General features: G+C 46.0%; 1 protein-coding gene across 2 annotated transcripts; it reads left to right on the top strand.

Moving 5' to 3' along the window:
- The first annotated feature begins 295 nt into the window (after nt 1-295).
- Nucleotides 296-18,268, top strand: LOC133384037 (interferon-induced very large GTPase 1-like). 2 transcript variants are annotated; one of them, XM_061625897.1, is made up of 3 exons: nt 296-493; nt 8,714-8,860; nt 8,961-18,268. In XM_061625897.1, the coding sequence occupies exon 3, from the start codon at nt 9,057-9,059 to the stop codon at nt 16,227-16,229; it is 7,173 nt and encodes a 2,390-aa protein (XP_061481881.1). In that variant the 5' UTR covers nt 296-493; nt 8,714-8,860; nt 8,961-9,056; the 3' UTR covers nt 16,230-18,268. The 2 variants fall into 2 exon arrangements, with proteins under 2 accessions (XP_061481881.1, XP_061481882.1); XM_061625898.1 differs by lacking the exon at nt 296-493 and adding an exon at nt 815-1,191.
- Nucleotides 18,269-22,203: the final 3,935 nt, after the last annotated feature.

Raw genomic sequence — 22,203 nt, 5'->3', positions numbered from 1 at the left:
GCTAGATGTAGAACTCTTCCCTATCAAGCATGTACTTCCGGAACAAAGTAGTTTTTCTTATTTTACAGCTTAAAGTCTCTGTCTGACTAATTTGCAGGGAAGGTAGAATCTTAGCAAGGATTCAAACACACACACATAACCTCGCTCAATACTCTCCGCTGTGCTACACAACTCACTACAATTTCGACTTTGTTCTCAAGCGTCTCTTGCAGAGGCCCCTGTTTTCGCACTCAGCGTTATTTATAGAGCGCCTCTTCCATTTTCGGTTTTGGCTCTGAGGGAGGCCCCCAGCGCTACTTTCTCTTTCGCTGGTTGGTGGCCTGGGTGGGGTCCGGATCTCCCTCCGCAGTCCGCCTTTGGCGCTGCTGTGCAGCCGGGGGAGTCGGCGTCGCTCGCGAGGAAAAAAGATGCGCCTTGAAGTTTCCAGGATCGTGTCCATCTTTCCTGGCGCACAGAGCGGAGGAGGGGGAAGAGGAGGCAGCCAGCTGGGCAGGTAAGCGGCCCCCCCCGCATACCACCGTCCCGCGCATCACTAGTGCCCCCCCCACACTCAAAGAGGGTATAAAAGGCAGCGCTGAAGCGGGCGACGAGTTCGCAGCGCCTGCTCTGCGCCCCCTGCCAACCCTCGCGAAGGAAGTGGCTGAGGCCGGGCACGTCCTGCAGCCCGCGGGCGCCGCTTGCGCTGTCCCGTCTGGGCCCCTGGCTGCCTTTGGAGGGGCGGCGGCGCGGCGGCGCTGCCTGTCCCGCCCCGGCCCCCTCGCTCCGCTCCTCGTGCCTCCAGGCTTGCAAGCGTGCGAAGCGGAGCCGCCTGTGGCGCTCGCCAGGCTCTGGTGGGGAGTGACGGAAGGCAGGTCGTCGAAGGGGCGCGGGGGCGGAAGCCTGTCTGCCCTGAAGGACCTTCCTCGCTCAGCTTCGGGGCGAAGCCTTCGGTTGCGCCTTCCCCCATTTGGGGCATCGGTGGGACTGAAGAAGAGCCCCTCCGCCCCTCCCTTTTCCTTACGCCACCCCCTTTCAGGGAGCCCACAGGGGCCAGCTGGGCTCTCCTTTCTCGGGTCTTCCTCCTCGTCCTGCCTTTGGAGCGATGCCGCCGCCCCTTCCTCCCCCCCCCGAGTCGGTGTCGCTTGGGCGAGCGAGCGAGCAGACGAGCTGGTGGCCCCGGCCGCGCGTCTCGCCACGAGGCTCCGTGGGAGGGTTCGTTTGTGATGCTTCTTTTTTGACCTGATCTCCGCTCAAGTTTCCTCGGGCTCTAATACCGGGGGGGGGGGCGGGCAACCTTTTCCAGGCCGAGGGCTGCCTTCCCTCGGCGGGGTGTGTGTGTCTGAGAGGGGGTGGTGGCTGGCCACATACTGGTGACAGGGAAGGCGAAGCCCACCGGCGGGGGGGGGCAGAACATCCCTTTCCTTCCTCTCTGCCCTTCACAGGCTCGCAACCCTACACAGGAAGCGCGCCCCAGGACCCTCCTGCCAGACGTCCTTCCTGGGACCGGGAGCACCAGCCCATCCACTGGCAGTGACACCCCCCCAGCCTCGGCTCCTTCCCAGCCAGCCTGCTCCATTCCGGCCCTCCTCCCTGCGCTGTGGCCGCACTTTCTGGCCAACCAGATTGGAGGCATTGGGCCACCACAGTATCCCTGTTGGGCCCCCTCTCTGTGCTGCCTCCGCTGCTGCCACAACATCAGACAGAGGTCTTGGGGGAGAAACAGAAGAACCATCAGAAAAGCCGCCAATTGTGCACTTTTGACCCAAGCGCAGCTGCTGTACGTTTGGGTTCTGCATGTGCTGAACTGCCCGAGGCCCAGCCCCAGAGCATGGACGCCTAGAGCAGTGTCAGAACAGTGCTGCACTCTGTGGTGGGCGGATGCCTTCCTGCCAGCCCTTCTGTTTCTTGCAGTGGTGGCAGTGGCACAGAGATGGGGGGGGGTAGAGGAAGGCTAGAGGTCACATGTGGCCCACAGGATGCCCATTTAGCATTATAGGAAAGGGAGGAAGTTATCCCTCCCCTGAATTTGTCTACATCTACACTATGATGTAGTTTTATAAATCTCAGTTTCATAAAACTGAGTGCTGGCTGGGGTTGACAAGGGTAGTGGTCCAAATGTGTTCTGGAAGGTGCCAGGTTGGGGAAAGTGTAAATGTACTGCCCTCAAGTCAATTCCGACTTATGGCAACCCAATGAATAGGGTTTTCATGAGGCTGAGAGGCAGTGACTCGCCCAAGGTCACCCAGTCAGCTTCATGGCCATGTGGGGATTCGAACCCTGGTCTCCCAGGTCATAGTCTGACACCTGCTGTAAAAGTGTGTTCTGTCCTGGTTTATGAAACAGGATTATTAGTATGCTAGCCATAACTATCTCCCTTTCAAAAGGACATAAGCGTATTTAGCGCACAATGGAACTGATTCTTTTTACAATAGCTGCAAACCATTCAGCACCCCATAGAGCCAAACTACAATGTGTCACTTGAAGATGTACTTTTATATTAAATTCCAATCAGAGGGCCGCACCATCAGGATTGGGACCACAACATATATGTGGGGTGTTAACCCTTTCCTCCCCAGCCACTGTTCTGACAAAAATCACCTTCTCAGCTCTTTGGCTTCAGGGCTTGTCCATGTGACAGGTGGATCTTGCTGTACATCTACAGTTTATCCCTTCAGAATTGGTCTCGGTGGTCAGTCCACATCTGTGCACGTCTTATTTATTAATTTATTTATTAGATTTGTATCCCACCCTTCCTCCCAGTAGAAGCCCAGGGTGGCAGTAGGAGCCCTGATTTGATTCTTTCAGTTCAATTTCTCAGTTAAATGTCCAAACATGTGGACATTTGCTTGTCTGATCAACCCACTTTGTCCTTGCCTACTAGTTTACTAATTCCACTCTTTGCCATTCCATGGCAAACTGAGCATGCATGCAAGTATATCTGTGTATGCAGACAAAGAAAAAGAAAACAAATCTGAGTGCCACAATATTTTGGGAGCAGGAATCATAAACAAACAACAATGGCTGAGTGTGAAATGAGTCATTACAGGGTTTCAAGGAAGCCCAGTAGTTAATAATTATTCAAGTGTACACCAAAATATTTCCAATTTATTTTTATTTACTCTGAATTGCAGCATAATTTTTGTTCCAAACTTGCTCAACTAAAAACACACACACACACACAAAAAACCCTCCTTAAAATAATCATAGGCAATAGGCGCTCATTTTTCATGCACAGAGAAGGTGCACCACAAACGTGATGGCTGCTTGCTTCTGTTCAGGACGGGTGGGCCAGAACGTTGAACCAGCATCTTGGCTGCTCTGGGAAAGGTGGAGGTGCCTACACAGAGTGGCTCACACAAGCGACAGGGAGAATGGAGTGCTTGGGGGAGGGGGCAATCTCCCCTTCCATGCCCAGGGTTTTTTTGGTGTCGGCCATGGTCCATGGATTTGGAAAAATCTTAGCTGTTAATCTATTTACACATCTATGTCTCCTCTGTTGCCCTTGCTAGCTGTGTGCATGGGTTGTGTCCAGCATCTTGCTAGCAATTGATCAAATCAAAGACATCAGGATCCCCTTATTTCTGTTGTGATGATTTGTTATTATGGAGAGGTATTTACATGAATCATTTAAAAAGACAAAACTTGCAGCTCTGATAGAGCTGCTGCAGATCCTAGCAAAATTCTTTTCGGTTTTCTTTAATCTGCAGATCACAGATACATTTCAGTGGTGGGAAATTGCAGGCTTTGTTTTGAGAGCAAAATATTGACAAATGATATGGAGGGAGAAAGAAAAGGAGGAAGGCAATGTGGTCGAGGGGGGCTTCTTAGAATGGAGAGGGGAGGCAATCTGCTTTGGGGAAACCTTGCAATACTTTATTACTTGTTTTGCCTCCCCTCTGGTAAAAACAAGTTCCTAAAAGTGAGGAGGGGAGATCCAGTGTGGTGTAGTGGTTAAGGTGCTGGACTACGACCTGAGAGACCAGGGTTCGAATCCCCACACAGCCATGAAGCTCACTGGGTGACCTTGGGCCAGTCACTGCCTCTCAGCCTCGGAGGGAGGCAATGGTGAACCCCCTCTGAATACCGCTTACCATGAAAACCCTATTCATAAGGTCGCCATAAGTCGGGATCAACTTGAAGGCAGTCCATTTCCATGTCAAAAGTGAGGAGAGAGGCTGTGACTGCTGCCCCAGCTTGAACATTTGGAACTGTTCAGGGTGCCTGTCTGTCTAAATGAGGAAGGCAGGGATATTATAGGAAGCATACATGCTAATTCATCCATACTTTATTTTCTTCATGCTAATTCACAGCAATCTTTGCAAGCCAATCAACTGTGCAAATAATTTGACCTGAATGCAAGATAATGCCTCTGTGGATCCAGCCCTAGTATTAAGAAAGGAAAAAACTTACTTCTATCCCTTCTCCCCACCATGCATATAATTCTGTACACCTCTGTTATTCCCCCCTGCCCTACTGGCCTTTTCTCTAGACTAAAAAGCCTTGTATGCTCCTCACAAGGGAGTTGCTCCAGCCCCTTGATTATCTTGGTTGCCCTTTTCTGAACTTTTCCCAGCTCTACAGTATCCTTTTTGAGGTGAAGTGACAAGAACTGTACACAGTATTCCAAATGTGGCTGCACCATAGATTTATATAATGGCGTTATGATATCAGCAGTTTCATTTTCTATACTTTTCCTAATTCCCTAGCATGGAATTGGCCCTTTTCAGAGCTGCTAAGCACCTTCATCGAACTATCCACAAGGACCCTTACTGGTCAGTCATTGTCAGTTGAGTCCCCATGAGCATATGTGGGAAATTAAGATCCTCCAACATCAACTTTGCTGGACTGGCCATGTTGTTCAAAAGCCTGATCACCATCTTCCAAAGCAGCTACTTTACTCCCAACTTAAGGATGGAAAATGGAATATCAGTGGACAGCAATAGAGGTTTAAAGATGTTCTCAAAACTAATCTAAAAAAATGTAACATGAGCATTGAGAACTAGGAAGCCTTGTGCCATGCTTGTTCCAATTGGAGGTCAGCCATTATCAAAGGTGCTATGGACATTGAAGAAGGACGAGTATAGGGCAAACGGGACAAACGAGCTAAGCGGAAGGCACGTCAAGCAAATCCTCATCGTGACCGTCTTCCATCTGGAAACCTATGTCCTCACTGTGGGAGGCTGTGTAGATCCAGAATTGGCCTCCATAGTCACTTACGGACCCCCTGTTAGACCTTACCCTGGAAGACAATCTTACTCGGCCACGAGTGATCGCCAGTGAATGAATGACACTTGCTTATGCTGAAATGTATTTTAACAGTTGTATTGTTGATTCATTAGGTTCAGAGATATCTTTTTGCAACTCTTCACAATCACTTTTTGTTTGAATGACCCTGTACAATTTAGAATAATGATCCTGAAGAATTTAGTATCATCAGCAAACTTGGCCACCTCACTGCTCATCCCTAACTCTAGATCATTTATGAACAAGTTTAAAAGCACAGGTCCCAATGCCAATCCTTGAGGGACTCCACTTTCTACATCCCTCCACTGGGAGAACTGCCCATTTATTCCCACTCTCTGCTTCCTATTTATTAGCCAGTTCCTGATACATAAAGAGGACCACTCCTCTTATCCCATGACTGCTAAGCTAAACTCTCTCAAAAGCCTTACTCGGAAATAGTGGCTGGACGGTGGGGAATGTGAAGGCCCCAGGCACCCTAGGAGCAGTGAAGCCCTTCAGCCCCCTTCTTCTTTCAAGTAAAAACCAAGGTGGGGGAAGGGCTGCAAGCTTTTGTCGAACAGCATCAGCGATGGAATGGGTTGTGGAAGCAGGAGACAGTACTACAGTTGACAACCTCCTTGTTCCCACAGGGCTCCTGTGTCTTTGCAAGCTGCAGCAAAGTAGCAGATGTAGTTTCCCCCATCTCTTCATCCCCATGCTGGGTACAAGTTTACATGCACTGAGAGCGGAAAACATTATTGCGCCTGCACCTGTGGTACTGTTGTCTGTGGAGAGCGAAGAGGGACGCTGGGGCAATAATGAGTAATGCACAACAGCTGGAACACACTCAGCATTTTAAGAAGAATCAGTAAAAGTGCATGTGCAGAGTGTTTGACCCTCACTATAGGCAAATTCAGCATTTCCCTTCCCCTCTCACTTAGAATTAAGATTTACAGAGTGAAGGCATATTAGCTACACATATTAAAACCCCAGCACCTCTTTTTTAAGAAATTAGAACTGATCCAATCTATGTTGCAAGCAAAGTACAGCCAGAGAACACACTCCGTCCCCACCAAATACACTCTTTTCCCTCCACAAAAACAAGACTTTTCAACCCCCTCAAACCCTTTCCCTCTTCTTATGGGCACATTGTCCTGGCTTTTCAGTACTACAGCTGAGTCCTGGAAGATGAGTACTTTTGAGCATGTACAGAGTGTCTATCCCTTATCTCCCCACACTCTTGGAAATCAGGTTAATGCCAGGCATGTATTTAGCTTATATCTCCAGGGCTGAGCCCACCGTTATTTCCCTGAGCGTGCAGGGGAAGGGCTGTAGTTTAGTGGCAGAGCACCTGCCTGGCATGCAGAAGGCCCCAGGTTCAGTCTCCGGTATCTCCACGTAGGGCTGGGAATGTCTCGCCTGAAACCCTGGAGAGCCACTGCGAGTCAGATAGCGCTGAGCTAGGTGGATCAGTGGTCTGACTCAGCAGAAGGTCCTGTGCTCCTATGGGCACATGTATGTGTGCACCACACCACACCTCTTCCCTTGCTAACAAAAGGGAGTCATCAGCAGAGTGAGAAAATATAAACAAGTGATACCTATCCATCCATTAGCCAATGTGTGGGTCGAAGGAAGCACTTCTCTCACTCAAATGCCTCTTGTCTTTAATCCACTTCTATCTCTGTCTATTTATCTAATCTGCAACTAGCAGCAGCTGTTGAAAAATAGAGAGCCAAGGATACTAAAAACCGTTGAATTTGGCTGCACTATGAAAACTTTTAGAAGGAAAGCTCAGAGCCCAAAAATTCTGTTTTTTGGCATCCTCCTACGTCTCTATGAAAGATAGAGAGCTTACCTAACTGGGAGCACTACTGATTTTCCCACCAGTCTTGTACAACCTTGCTGGGCCCTTGATTGGGGAGGGGAGAGGGAGGTGCCAATGTAGTTTGTTCCTGAAAATTGGTGTGTTTAGTGGGTGGAGATTTTTATTTGAATTTTTTTTTATAACCCCTCCACTCATATAAAATATCAAGGCAGTGTACAACTGTAAGTACAGTAAGATACCACAAAAACAATCCAAAATAATAATGAAAGATGACTGGCTCATCTTAGACTACTGTAATGCGCTCTACGTGGGGCTGCCTTTGAAGACTGTTCGGAAACTTAAATTGGTACAAAGAGCTGCAGCCAGAGTGCTTACCGGGGCTGGTTACAGGGACCATACAACTCCCCTGTTACAACAGCTCCACTGGCTGCCAATTTGTTTCCGGTCACAATTCATAGTGCTGGTTTTGACCTACAAAGCCCTATACGACTCAGGTCCAGGCTATTTGGCAGATCGTATCTCCCTACATGAATCTGCCCGGGATTTGAGATCTTCAGGTGAGGCCCTTCTTGTGCTCCCCACACCTTCGCAAGTACATATGATGGGGACACGAGATAGGGCCTTTTCTGTGGCCGCCCCTAGGCTGTGGAATTCCCTTCAGGGTGAGGTGCGATTAGATCCCTCCTTGCCGTCTTTCCGGCGACAAGTAAAGACTTATTTCAACGGGCATTTGGGATAGAGAACGACTAGGATTAAGTGTCCTAGGATTGGTGACTACATTATATGGTCTTATTATTTTAAATTGTCTGCTGTTTTTAACGTATGTTTTATGGTTTTAATTTTTCTCTAAGTTTAATTCTATTTTTAATTGTATACTTTGTATGTTTTAATGGTGTGTTGTTTTTAGTTGTAAGCCACTCTGAGTCCTATTGGAAAAAGGGCGGGGTAGAAATAAAGTTTATTATTATTATTAAGAAAACGTAAGCAAGGCACAGCTGTGAAATAGGACTTCTTTGCACAGTGCATAGTTAAAGTATGGAAGTTTCTCCCACAAGAGGTAGTGATGGCCACCAGCTAGGGTTGCTTGGAAAGAGAATTAGACAAATTAATGGTGGGTATGGCTATCAGTGGCTACCAGTGATTATGGATGTGTTCTTCCACTGTCGGGGGCATTGTGTCTCTGAATGCTAGTTGCTGGAATCACAGAAAGGGAGAGTGCTCCTGTTCCACTTAGGTCCTACTGGTGGTGTTTGTCCACTGTGAGAACAGGATGCTGAACTAGGTGGGTCTTTGGCTTGATCCAGCAGGGCTCTTAGGATGGCTGGAAGTTTCTAGACCCAGCTTCCTAGTCTTGGTTAGCAAATTAATGTAAAGTTGGTCCAGGGTAGCTGGCTCTGCCACGCGATGGGTTGAGCTGGCCTACACACCAGCATGGAGTTCCCAGTACCAGCATAATTGCAAGAGATTTCGTTAACATCCTAAAGTGATCTAGCCAATGCAGCTGCATTACAGGAGTGTTCTGTCAGGCACACTTGCCACGCTCCCAGTTGTGCCCTACAGTGGCAATTACCAAGTGTGGGACATTGGTGTCTGGATATGTTTTTAGGGAGAGAGCTCTATGCTACCCCCAAAGTGGGAAAGCGTATCTTTCTATTAATCTCCCTCTTTTTTATCCTTCCTTTAAAGCCTTATCTGCAAGAAAAGATCTTCAGGGAACACTTGAAAAGAAAGAATTAGCCCCCAAACTGAAAGGACTGGGTCGACGTACTAGCGGTTCAAACAGCTGACACAACTTCTCATCAACTACACTTGTTGAGATGTAATTTTTTCTTGGTAAGAACATGGGAATTGGATTCCCCCCCCCCGGTAAATATTAGTAGTCATAGGTCATTCCAGCTCAAAATACTGATTGATTTGTTCTATATTTCTGTAGGACCAACCCGGCTGCTAATACCATTCAGAGAAGAAGCTTATTGAAAGCTTGTGTGCTCTGCAGAAAGAGCAACTGTGGGAAAAGCAGTTACTGGAGATGGAGAGTGAGGCAAGCATGGAGATGGAAAAGAAAAAGCCCACAGAGGCGAAAAAGAAAACGCCCGAGGAGGAGGAGGAGGAGAAGGAGAAGAAAAAGCTCTTGAAGGCAGAGGAGAAGCTAACAGCAGCCAAGGCAGCCTTGACTGAGCTCCAGATGAGCAAGGGAGACAAAACCCAGCAAGGCAATGATGTGCAGAAGGATGAGCAAGACCTGCGGCAAATGATGGACATCCCTGCTGAATGCTGGCTGCAACCGGACAAGAGTTTGAGGGGTGTGTTAGAGAAGCAGCAGCCGCAAATGGCCATTCAAAAGAATTCAGAGGCAAAACCCGAGAACCTCCCAGACAAAGAATTTTTAAGATGGGCATCAGGGGGCCTGGCTCTGCAGGGCATTTACCAAACCGACAAGCTCCCAGACCTGCTGGGGAAACGGGAGCAGCTCATCCAGGTTCCAGATGGATTTGAGCTCTTCTGCCCTACGCAGGGGATGCGGTTTGAGAAGATGGAGTTTTCATCTTCAGAAGCAGAATCGGCATTCAAGAAGACTGTGGAGCATCTGGGATTCAGCTTTGGCCTCTCGGCTAAAGTGGGCTATTGGGCGGAGTGTGCAGAGTCCCGCTTTGGTTACACCAGATCTTCAGAATCTAAAAAAACCTCCAGGTCTCAGTCTGAACATGCGTACATCTGCACAACCGAATATAACTACATCCCACTAGCCTCATGCTACTTCATGAAGGACCAGCTAAGGCTTTCTGATTCAGCTCTGCAAGAGCTAAAAAACATTGAACGGCTTTTGAGACTCATCTCGGATAACGACAAGGCGAACATGCTGAAGAGTTGGTGTGAGAACTTTTTCAACAGATTCGGCTCTCATGTCAATCAGGGGCCCCTTCATTTTGGTGGCATATTCTGGTGGAGAGCATCTTCTGAGGGATTTAAAGCTGAAAAACGAGAAGAGATGAAGAAACAAACCTTGGATGCTCTCAGTTTCTTTGTACAGGGTAGCCATGCTTTTCCTATTGGTAGCGTAGGACTTGATGGTAAAGGATCCAAGAGAGGTTCCTCAGCATCAACTGAAAGTGCCCATAGACAGGCATTTCATACAGCAGTCCAGCTCTCTGTAACTACAACAGGTGGCCCCCCTGATGTGGATTCGCTTGCACCTTGGAAATCTGGTTTATTGGCCAGTAATAAAAGCTGGAGCATCATTGACCAGGGTGAGGAGTTTATCTCTGTGTGGGACATTGCATTGTCCAACCACAAGAAAGATTTTGAAGATGTTCTGGAAATAACTAAAGGCCTGCAGGATTCCTATGTGGCTTTGACTGGTAAAAAAATGTGTACAGCATTGAATTGGAAGGAACTGAGCATTATAGAGGAAGAAACCAGGGCATTCTTGGAAGGCCTCAAGGAATGGAGGATCACTGGTGATAAAGAAAAAATAGTTGAATTGGTTAATTTCAAAAAGAAGCTGTATAATATCACCAAGTCGGACTACATGTGGGTTCACACATGCCTGTCAGATCAGGTGCTTCAGAATTTCCTGAAAGAAACCACTTCATTATACAAAAGTTCAATGGCCCCAAACATCAGCCACAACAGATTTCTTCTCCGCTGCCTTCTGGATCCTCACATCTATACAGTCTCAAACTTTCCCAATGCATCCATGATAATGAAGTGGATCTTTGCCACTGAGGAAAAGCAGCAAAAAGCAGTCTCTGTTACAACACTGGATGACTTCACTAGAATCCTTCAGCAAATTAAGAGCAGCATTCAGGAAGCTGCCCTAAAGCCTACGAACTCTGCAGCAGCAATGCAGGAGGCAGTGGTGAAAGTTTCTACAGATCTGAGCTCAGATTTATGCTCCTTACTAAATGTCTTGCGGAACAGCTTCCAAAAAGACATAGGACTCTTACTGCTGCCAGTTGCGTACAGTGTTGGATACCACGTGGAAAATAATTTTTTCCAATATCTCCTTGGATCACCAGAAATTGAGTTCATGTTAAACCAAATAAAAGCAACATATGAGAAATATCTGGCTGTGTGTGACCAGGATGCTTATAGAGCTCAGGCTTGCCTTCTCCTGATGGGTCTGAAAATATCAGTTGACGGTAACGATTTGCCTCCAGATGAGAAGAAGAAACGCTTGGCTTTTATGGATCAATACATGCAACCATCTTGGGAAAAGGAAGCTGCCAGTGTCCTCAGAAAGCATGACATTCGGAATAACTGGGATTTGCTGGAAAGAGATTTGGCCTACCTCGTTGAAGGGAATTTTGAAGCGACCAACGATGAGCATCAGAAAGAGGCCATCGTAAGAGAACTGAAATGTATATTCCAGGAAAGCAATCCAACAGGAAACACGGAATGCAAACGTGCACAGGATTCCACCCAGGACAGAACTTGCAATGACAACACAAACCATGAGTTTTTAAATTTGATCAAGACCCTTGGGTTAGAGAAGTATTATCCAAATAAAATGCAGATGACAGACTTCCACTTCATTCACAATACATCTTTATATGGCAGTCAGCCCAGTACTGAAAGTGAGCTCCCCCTTTATTTCTTGGAAAAACTATTAATGTTGGATTATCGGGCAAGATACCTGGTTTGCAAAGATAATATTAAACCAGACAATGTGTCAAACTTTGCGGATGATGCAAATAAACCCTTAGATGATTTAGATTATATTTTTAGTGACGTTAGTGAGGAGCATCATGAAGCTGTTCAGAGCAGTCAGAAACATGTCCATCCAATGGATGTCCAGATGGCCATTTTCCTTTGCGCAGATGACTTCACAAGGCAATACATTGCAACAAAGCTCTCGATCTGCCAGTTTGCCCTCCCACTTTTGGTGCCAGAACCATGCACTTCACAGATAGAATTCCCTCTTTGGTCCTTTGGCCAGGTCAACAAGAAGTGGAAATGTGTTGAGGAACTTCTGGAGAAGAGATTTAAAAAATGCAAAGATGAACTGATTTATCAGGCAACTACGCCTGTGGTGTCTTTCATTAGATTTGGCACTTCTCTGTCCTCTAAATCCCAGCTTTTGAACAATTTGTTGAGTAAACAGAAGCATAATATATTTTTCCATCGCCATTGTAAAGGAAGTAGCAAAAACTGTCTTTTAATGAAAGGCGTTGTGGAAATCGCTTGGTATTGTCCTGGTGGGGATGATGACACTTTTGATACTTGCACTGCATTTACTAATCTTCATGGAAATGCAATGGAACATGAACAGCAAGTCCGATTTTTGCAGGAAGTATCTTCTGTCACTGTCATTCTCTTATCAGAAAGTGATCGGAATGGAGATGCCAAATCTTTTCTGAAAGAACTCCTCAAGTCTCCTCAACCTTTAATTTTTCTCTGTGTTGACAAAGAGCAAATTTTCGGTAACAGGCATAAAACACGAATAAGAATAGCGGTCAAAAACCGTAATGAAGCCGAATTAATTGAGGAACTGAGGCAAGGAATTAATGATGCTCTAAAGGTTTCAAATATGGTTTACAGTCTTGAAAAGTGTGCACCCATCGCCCGAAAGTATGGTTTCCTTGTGGATGAAGATAAAGAAGAGTGTAGAACTGGCAAAACAATGGCAGAAAATTTAGTAAGCATTCTGAAAAAAGAAAATATTCTAGAAGCGAAAAGCAAGCTGCTGCCCCTACAGGGGTCATTGTGGCATAAGTGGTGTGCCAAAGATAGAGAACAAACCCATTTACAAGACCACAAGAGCATGGGACTTGAGCAGCAGATAAGCCAAATAAACTCTGCAAAGCAAACAATAAGGCATGATCAGTTAAAGCAGGCTTTCCCCCTAAATGACTGTATGAAATTACTGCTTATGCATCTGAACTCTTCTTCACATAGCATCAAAATGTATTTTCTTCAATGGCTGAAAATATTTATAGCTGACCTGGCCTCAAATCATCTGGCAGAGCTTCAAGAGACTTACCATGAATTATGGACTCAAAAGCAAGCAGGAGACAGTAGCGAATTGCTTAGTGAACTATCACATAAAATAAGCGAGTCCACCTTTGGTTTAGAGCATCTTCTGAGAGAGGTAGGGCAACTCTATGAAGCACTGGATGTTTCGTCGCCTCAAGAGAATTGTGTTGTTCAGCTGCTGCCGCAGATAGCAGCTGATCTGATGGAATCAGGTTATCCCATTGAGCTGATGGATGGTGATGCTTCACATGTGCCATTGAAGTGGATCAGTTCCATCTTTGACAAATTAGCTGAGAAGCTGGGGGACAAAGAAGTGTTTGTGCTTTCTGTCCTTGGTATCCAGAGCTCAGGAAAATCGACACTGCTGAATGCAATGTTTGGTCTTCAGTTCACCGTCAGCCCGGGAAGATGTACTAAAGGTGCTTTTATGCAACTCGTTAAGGTGAGTGACAAGCTCAGGCCAATGCTAAAATTTGACTTTTTGCTCATAGTTGATACAGAAGGACTTCAGGCCATGGAACTAGAAAACAGGTCAACCTTTAATCATGACAATGAGCTAGCCACCTTTGTCATTGGCTTTGGTAACATGACAGTGGTCAATATTTTTGGAGAGAACCCTTCGGAAATGCAAGATGTCCTCCAGATTGCTGTACAAGCATTTTTAAGGATGAAAATGGTAAACCTCTCTCCAAGATGTTTGTTTGTGCACCAAAATGTTGGGGAAATAACCACAGAAGAAAAAAACAGGGAGAGCCGACGATGTATCCAGAAAAACCTGGATGAAATGACCGTCACTGCAGCTCAGCAAGAATCCTGTGATGTGAGCTGTTTTAGTGATGTCATCCAGTTTGATGTGAACTCCCATGTTCACTATTTTCCTCACCTCTGGGAAGGAGAACCACCCATGGCTCCACCAAATCCCAGTTATAGCCAAAAGGTACAAGAACTCAAATGCAAGATTCTCATAGATGCAAAAGAAAAATCTCAACGGGGTCTTCTAAAGATTTCTGAATTAAAAACACACACTCGGAACCTGTGGGAAGCGTTACTAAATGAAACATTTGTTTTCAGCTTTAAAAATACCCTGGAGATTGCTGTCTATAGCGAGCTAGAGAACAAATATAGCAAATGGACCTGGGAACTGAGAAGCTTCATGCTTGATCTGCACCACAAGCTGAATATCCAGATCCAAAATGAGAAAATTCATTGCATCGAGAGATTGTCCCTGGAAGAAAACATTCAAAGCAAATATGCAGCTACTATGGATGATTTGGAAAAATATTTTTCTGATGATAGAAATAGCAAGCTGCTAATTCAGTGGAAAGAGAAAACTAAAATTAAAATAGAGTGTCTAAAAGAAGAGCTCATTAATTCAACTTACCAAAATTGTGAAAAGCTTATTAATCTGAAGAATCGCCAGAGGAGTTTTGAAGAAAGGAAATCCACGTACAAAGACGAGTTGCTTAGAATAAGCAAAGTAGTAGCTCTACAGTTCAGAAATAAAGAACTAAGTGAAAGTGAGCTGAGAGATCGCTTTGATAACATGTGGAAAGAGTGGATTGCTGCAGTTTCTCCTCCTGTGCCTCACGCTAAACATTTCACTATTCAAATGGATGTGGAACGATTCCTCTGTGAATACTTCAGTAGAGAACATGGCATCGGTGAGAGGATTAAAGAGTCTGCCAAATGGACACGTTTTCCTGCTGATCCGCGGTACATCACAGTGAAAAAAACTGAATTTGGCCTCTCAAAGCCTGCACACAAAACCACCCCAGTGTTTAACTCAATAATTACTTTAACACAACAGCTGGAGAAGCTTATCGGTGAGTACATTAAGAAGAAAGAAGAAATCATGAATTATTGTTCCAGCTATTTTCATGAGATAGTGGAGATAATAAATGAGACAATATCTAAATCTGAAGACACACACCTGACAGTGACACCTTCGTACCGAGTAGATGTATCCTTCTATTTATGCCAGATGGCAGCAAGACAGTTTACAGAAATGTATCAAGCATTTCAGAGAGAGAACGATCCCTCCTGCTATCTCGAAAGCAAGAGAGAAGAATTCTTTAAGTCATTTGTCATATCCTGCCAAGGAGCAAAATCCATCACAATGTTTGCTGCCTTTGTGTGCAACCATCTTCACTTGGCAATCCGTGATGCAGTCTTTGGAAAGACTGCCCTCAGCATAGTCAACAAGATAAAGGCTGAAGACCCCGCTTTAAACAGTAATCGAGATAACCTGGAAAGGTACATGCTGTTTCATCTTGCCGAACAGGAAAACTTTGATAAATACATGGAGTACATTTACAATCCCAGTTACTATATAGGGGAATTCATCAGGAAGCGAGTTGATAAATATTGTTTAGGTGAACAGAATCAAATATTAAAGAATATCTTAAAGTCTTATCTCGGTGGTTTGCAAGAGCTGATTTGTCAGGCTATTGATGACTCAACACAAATTGTTGAAGATAAAGGAGGCAATGTGTCTCTGTGGCTGGATGAATTCTGCAGCAGATTAGAAGACGATCTAGCCTTCCCAAGGCACACCATGAGTACCGTTGAGCATCAAGAAGTAACAGACATTGGGTCTCTTAAAGAAGCTATGAATGATTCACTGAGCCTTGTGCTGCGCAGTCTAGAACAGACATTCATGGAGACTGACTTGGAACCTTTTTTTGTAAAACCTCATGAAATCCTCTTGGAACAGCTTTGTGGATGCCTGAAGCAATGCCCCTTTTGCAAAGCCATTTGCACAAATACCATTCCCAATCATGATGGAACACATAGCACTCGGTTCCACCGTCCTCAGGCCCTGACTGGTATCCAGTGGGAAGGAACAAACCATTTTGTCACTGATATTTGCTCCAATATTGTAGCAAGTGATTCCACATTCATTTTTGATGGGAAGAGAATTCCCTGCAAACAGTATCAAACAGCAGGATCTAATTATGCAAAGTGGCTTATTCAACGAAATGCCTCCTTAGAGGGTTACTGGAAATGGTTTGTCTGCCACTTTAGAACTGAATTAGAAAAGACCTACAAAGGGGTTTTTGAGGGAAAGGGAGCGATACCACGTGAGTGGGAAAACATATCAAAAGTGGGGATTTATCTGGATATAATTGGAGATAATATAGGAGAAAAAATATCAGCAGATGTGTTTCAGCTTCTAGAAGGGATGATAATGAGTCACGGTGTCAATCGTCTGACTCAGCTCTCCTGAGAGACCAGCTCCATTAGGCTTTTTCCTTAGTTGTAATCTACAGCAGCCATTACACCAGACTGTGGAAAAGAGAGATGGGGGGGGGCTCATCTACATGGTGGTTTACTGTGTGTTTGGTGCTAGTCACATCTTTTAATTTGCATGGTTCACATGTTACTGGCAAACAGAAACTATCATGGAGTTTTCCCCTTGTAAATCTGTACTAACCAAATCCTACTAAAAGGGAAGAAAAATGTCTTCACTCTGTATCTCTAGTGCTTGCAGACGCTTTGCTCCGATGCTTTTAGGTGGGTGTGTCAATTGTTCCCCTCTCCATGGCCACTCCCCCCCCCCATTTTGTTTCCTGTAGGCTGACAAGCAACTTCTGGCTGCTCTCCTCCATTCTGCTGGCCTTTTTTTGTGTTGCTACAAATGGTGCCTTATTTTTCTTTCCCCCCTAACTTGTGTGCAAAAGCTTAACGCTGCTTAAACAAAGCTTTTTTTTCAGCTGTGTTGTACCAGTGAAAATACAAATAATTGCACTTCCGGGTTTTGTTTTTTTAATGAAACCTACTGCAGCTGGTAGAACAAACTGAGCATGCTTGGCTGCCAAGTAACCAGAGGGAATGGAAATGTTAAATTAGAGGGTGTGGTCATTAGGAAACTGCCTGATTGAGCCTTCCCCTCAGTGTGAACAGAAAGCACTGTGTTTGCAGCTGACAAAACAACATCTTTAGTATGAAGTTATGCTCCCATGAGGATAAGCCCAGAGATGGGATTGCAGAACCTTTCCATCAGCTCATATGAAAGACCAACAACTCCTCTCCTTGAAATCTTTCCATTACTGCTGGTCTTTACAAGAAATTAACCAAGGAAGTTAAAGTAACTAAGAAATTGTGCCGGTTTGCTTTATTCATCCTCCCTCCCCATCTCTTCTCCTTTTGTGTCATGCTTTTTAGGCTGCATACGCATCAGCAGTGATCGGAGTGGTGATACAGGCAAAGTGTTGCTGCCGCTTTCCAACAGGAAGAGGTGCAGGGAGCTCAGCACGGTGCAGCCATGGCAGCAGGGAGTGTTGGATTGGCTCTGCTGCTGCGCATGCATCATGCTAGCCTCCCTGCCCCTCCCCCTTCCCCCCCCTCCCCAAAGCAGCAGTGATGCTTGGTGTTAAGCCAGGTGGGCAATGCTGGCCTACCTGTGCCACCCTGCCAGTTCCTGGGTGGGGCACACCATGCATTTAAAGCACACATCCCTTCCAAAGAATCCTAGGAACTGTAGTTTACTCCTCACAGAGCTACAGTCCCCAGCACCCTTAACAAATTACAGTTCCCAGGATTCTTTGTGGATTGGGGGAATGTGCTTTCAGTGTGAGGTGTGTATGCAGCAATAGAATGTAAGCCTTAAGATAGGGACTATTTTACTAATGATCTGCTCCAGAGGGTCAGGAGAGCCCCCACCAGAGTAGCGCGCAAGGGGAAGAGTGGCGAGATTGCTCCATCAGGCAAGCAGAAATGCTTACACTGGTAGAGCAATCTCCTTACAGCTACGGTGAATACAACCCTATGTTTTATGTGGGTCTGTCCACATGAGTAATGAAATTAATACAAAATTAATGGGAAAGTCTAGACACCTGGTCCTTTTGCTAATTGATATTAAAAGGTGTATTCAGTTTCTCTTACTTCGTTCTCTTTTCTGGGGGAGGATGTATGTTTTTTATTTACTATTCTTTCTTGCTTCCTGCTCTTTGCTATGCCTCATGTGCTTCTCCCAGTTGAAGGCAGCAAGGCCTGGCCTGCGGCCTTTGACTTTTATTGATCTAATATGCTAGAACTGTTTTACAACTGTTTCATAGCTGGAGGGAGTTAGGAGGAGCCTATGTTATTTACTAAGATTGATTGCTTTGTCAGTGCTTTTTATTAGTTCATACAATTATTAAACCATTAATTGGGATAAATTTCATCTTTAAGTTGCCTTAAGTTACTTTGTTCTCAAATATCCCAACTTACATGTTTTATTTTCTCTTAAATTCTGTACCATTTCAGAATATTATTAAACTTTGTACAATAATAAACTGAGTGATTCATTCCAGTCACAATCAGGAGTCTGGGGTTTTTACTGGTTAGGCCTGTGCTTCCCAACCTGGGGGCCGTGAAATAATCCAGAGGGGCCGCAAACAATAAATATATGATTTTTTTTAAAAGTCTAAATTCCATGGACACTGTCTGCTCTCTGCTGCCGCTGCAGAGGACACCTCCCGCTTGCTCCAAGCGAGAGGTGAGGACTTTTGCTGAAGTGTCAGAGCTTCTTTCAGGCACACCAAAGGCAGGCATCTGTCTGTAAAACATGTGGCAGATGCCAAAGGAGGCTGAGGATGGAGCTACCAGGAAGAAGAGGGGATTGCTATCACCAACTCCCGTCTCCTCGCACTGCTGCTGCTGAGGACGCCCTTACTCAGAACGAGAGGAGGGCTTTTCGTGAAGCAAAAAGAAGCAAGGCCGCAAGGAAAGGCTGCTTTCCTCCTTCCTGGCAGCCAGCCTGCCTGCCTTTCTGGGCTCCTGGTTTGCCATCTCCTTTTAAAAATTATTCGTATTTGTGAGGCTGCCCAGATCTCGCCTTCGGCCCAGACGGAGCCAAGGAGCAGTGAGGAAGCTCAAGACGTGATCGCCCCCCATCTATGAAGCTGAGTGTGTGAGTCAGGGTACCCCCCTTCTACCTACAGTCTGCCCCCCATATCTCCAAGATGCTGCGGTAGTGGAGGGCTTCCCCCCTCCCACGTGCCCAAATGCATGCATGCTTGTAGGAGGGGCAGTTGTGTTTCTGTGCTGGTCTGTTCTCTGCTCCGCACTCATTCCCCAAGTGCATGCTAACCAACTTTCATCCCAAGGCCTACTCAATCTAGCCACCCTTTTGTCTTCACAATCTAGGCTGGGGTCCACATACTGCAGCTGAAATTTATTTTAATTATTATTGCATTTATATCCCACCTTTCATCCATGTTGCTCAAGGTGGTGCACATATTCCCCCCCCTTTCCATTTTATCATTGCACCAACCCTGTGAGATAGGTCAGCTGAGAGACTGTGTCTGTCCCAAGGCACCCAGTGGACTTCATGGTCGAGTGGAGATGTGAACCTGGATCTTAGTCCAACACTGTAACCCACTGGTGTTGGGAGACAGGAGTGTACATCTTCAAACTGTGTGTGGGGAAGGGGGATACCAATTTGATGAACCTTTATGTTAAGAAAAGAAAGCAACACTTCTCTGTCTGCAGGCAGCTTTTTATGGAAAGGAATACTTGGAGATGTGATTTTGCCACACACCATTTCTTCAATTAACAGAGGCTAAAATTACAATTAGCATTGAGGGAGTGTCATTATTTTTTTTGAGCTGATAAAGGGGGTCCTGTACTCATAAAGTTTGGGAACCACTGGGTTAGGTGGTATTGCCTCTAGCACTGCTGAACAAATTAGAAACTTCAACGGGGAGGTTTGAGTGTTAGTGTGGTGGCCAGGATTTGGCATGCTATGCACTGGCCTTGATTGGATCTCCAAATTGGGGTGGTGGTGTTAGCAACAGATGTGACTCTTAACCTTGTACAATAGCCTACATTTCAGCTGTGCACATACACCCCACACATTCTCCATCCAGATGAACAAGAGACATTATCACAGTTCAAGGACACAGTTCAGCCAAGAAAAAGCACTTGAGTAGGGTCCTCTGCAGGGCAGGTGAGGGGTGGGTCGGGGGGGATTTGAGGTGAGGTAGAGACACCTGGAGGGCCACATTCAGCCCCCTGGGCCTGAGGTCGCACAATCCTGCTTGAAATAAATAAATGTTCTGTTCAAGAATTGTGAAAGTTCTTGAGGTGCAGTGTATTGCTTTGCAGCAATATGGGGATTAGGCTAAGACAGCCATGGACTCTGGTACCCAAGAGTGACATCATGCATGGGCACCAAGTGTCCATGAATCAAATCGGACACCAATGAGTGCTGTTCAAACAGCTGCCCAAGAGTGAAGTTGTGGGTTTCTGCTGCGCCATTAAATCCAGAAATGAGAAAAGGAGGTGAGTGTGCAAGGAATGAAGCTGGGAATGGTAAGACCATATAGAAAGGTACAGGACATAACAGAAGCAGGAAGAGAACAGGAGACTAGTAGACTTTGCACCCAGATATGGAAAGGGTAGAACATGGCACTCAAAGCAGGAAAGGACCCTGGATCTGCATGCTGAAGTCTGGTAAGGCAACATCAGCCACGCCCTTAATTTGGGAACATAATCTGAGAAAGAATGATCCCTCTGGAGAGCTGCAGACCCAACCCACAGACAACTGGATTGACGATGCGGAAGTGTGGCACTTTGCCTTGAGTAACCTGTCCCTTTATCTCCATTTCTTCAATGCTGTTAATAAAGTACTCACATTATTGAAACGATATCTAGAGGGGTAGCCCTGTTGCAGCAAAGTCAACAACGTAATGTGGCCTTTAACCTAGAGACAGGAAAATTAGCTTTACTGTGAAGTTACTGTAAACTGCCCAGAGAGCTTCCCCCAGGCACCTGGTTGGCCACTGTGAGAACAGGATGCTGGACTAGATGGGCCACTGGCCTGATCCAGCAGGCTCTTCTTATGTTCTTATGGGGCAGTATATAAATACAATAAATAAATAAATGTGTCCTCCTGGTCAGTGGAGAGCATACAGGCAAGAGTTGAACTCCCTCCTGGAAGCAGGCCCAAAACACTTTTTGAAAAAACTTCAGCAGCCAGCCAGGAAGGGAGGTAGCCTTCCTTTCACTTCCAGACCTTAGCAAAGCCTTCTGGCAACGGCCAGCCACAGCAACTGTAAAAAACTTCCAACAATGCAGAGAAAGAACAGGAATTATTAGAGAATACAAGACAGCAGGATATCATGGGAGGCCTTCTCTGACATGACTGGGGCACTGCACAATACAGTAGGGTCCCACTCATACGGCGGGTTACATTCCGGACCCCAGCTGAAAAGCAAAAACCGCTGAAAAGTGGAACTCATTGAATAGAATGGCGTGAGATGCCCAAAAACTGCCATAAAAGTGGAACAAGCGCCGTATGAGTGGGGCTTTAGTCTAATTGCATCTAATTGAGACCGCCGCATTAGCGAAGCGCTGTAAAGCGAAGCCTTACTGTACCAACAGTGCCTGAGAACCCCAAAGGAATCGTCGCCAAGGCCCATCCAGCTGCCAAGGTTTGACTGAAAAGGTGGGGCTATATGCCCCACTCCCTGTTGGCCAGGACACTGCATGGTAAGGTCAACTTTCCATTCTAGGTCAGTGGAGGAGTGGAGCATACAGGCAAAGGGATGTACAGAAGCACTATCCACATTGTCCCTGGTGGGAAGGGGAATCTAGGCCATGACCCTTTGTAGCACCTACCTGCAGAAGGGCTGCTTCAGTGGATGTGTATGTCTCAACTTTCCAGGGTTTAATGAAGGTGGATGGGTGTGCCCAGGTGGCTGTCCTGCAGATTTTCTCCAGGGGAGCTGCAGTGGTGGCTGTCTCCTGGCCCACATGGGCTGAGATGCCCAGGGAGGGGTTCTGGGCTTGGTTTGGTAGGCTCTGATGATGCAGTCAGCTGACGGTAGACCTGGAGACTTTTACGCCCTGAGCTCCCTGCTTAAGGGAGATGAAAAGGTACTCTTGACTTCCAGAAGGGTTTGGTGCAATCCCTGAGTACTCTTCTGATGCCCAATGTGTGCCATTTCTTCTTGTGATGCAAGGGATTGGAACAGAAGCTTGGAAGGACCATGTCCTGAAAAAGAGGAATTAACTTTAGAGAGGAAGCTGGGGTCAGGATACAGGACTACCTTGTCCGGATGGAAGATGCACAATTTATTGCTGACTGACAGTGCCCCCAACAGCACTCTCTCCTCCTGCCGTTTCCAGCAACTGGTAATCAGAAGTATACTGTCTCCAACTGTGAAGGCAGAACATCATAGCTAGCAGCCCTTGATCGCCTTCTCCACCATGAA

The sequence above is a fragment of the Rhineura floridana genome, chromosome 4 (assembly GCF_030035675.1).
Source record: "Rhineura floridana isolate rRhiFlo1 chromosome 4, rRhiFlo1.hap2, whole genome shotgun sequence".
Classification (NCBI taxonomy): Eukaryota; Metazoa; Chordata; class Lepidosauria; order Squamata; family Rhineuridae; genus Rhineura; species Rhineura floridana.
Note: the sequence above shows the minus strand (reverse complement) of the source record. Positions and strands in the feature narration are given on the sequence as shown.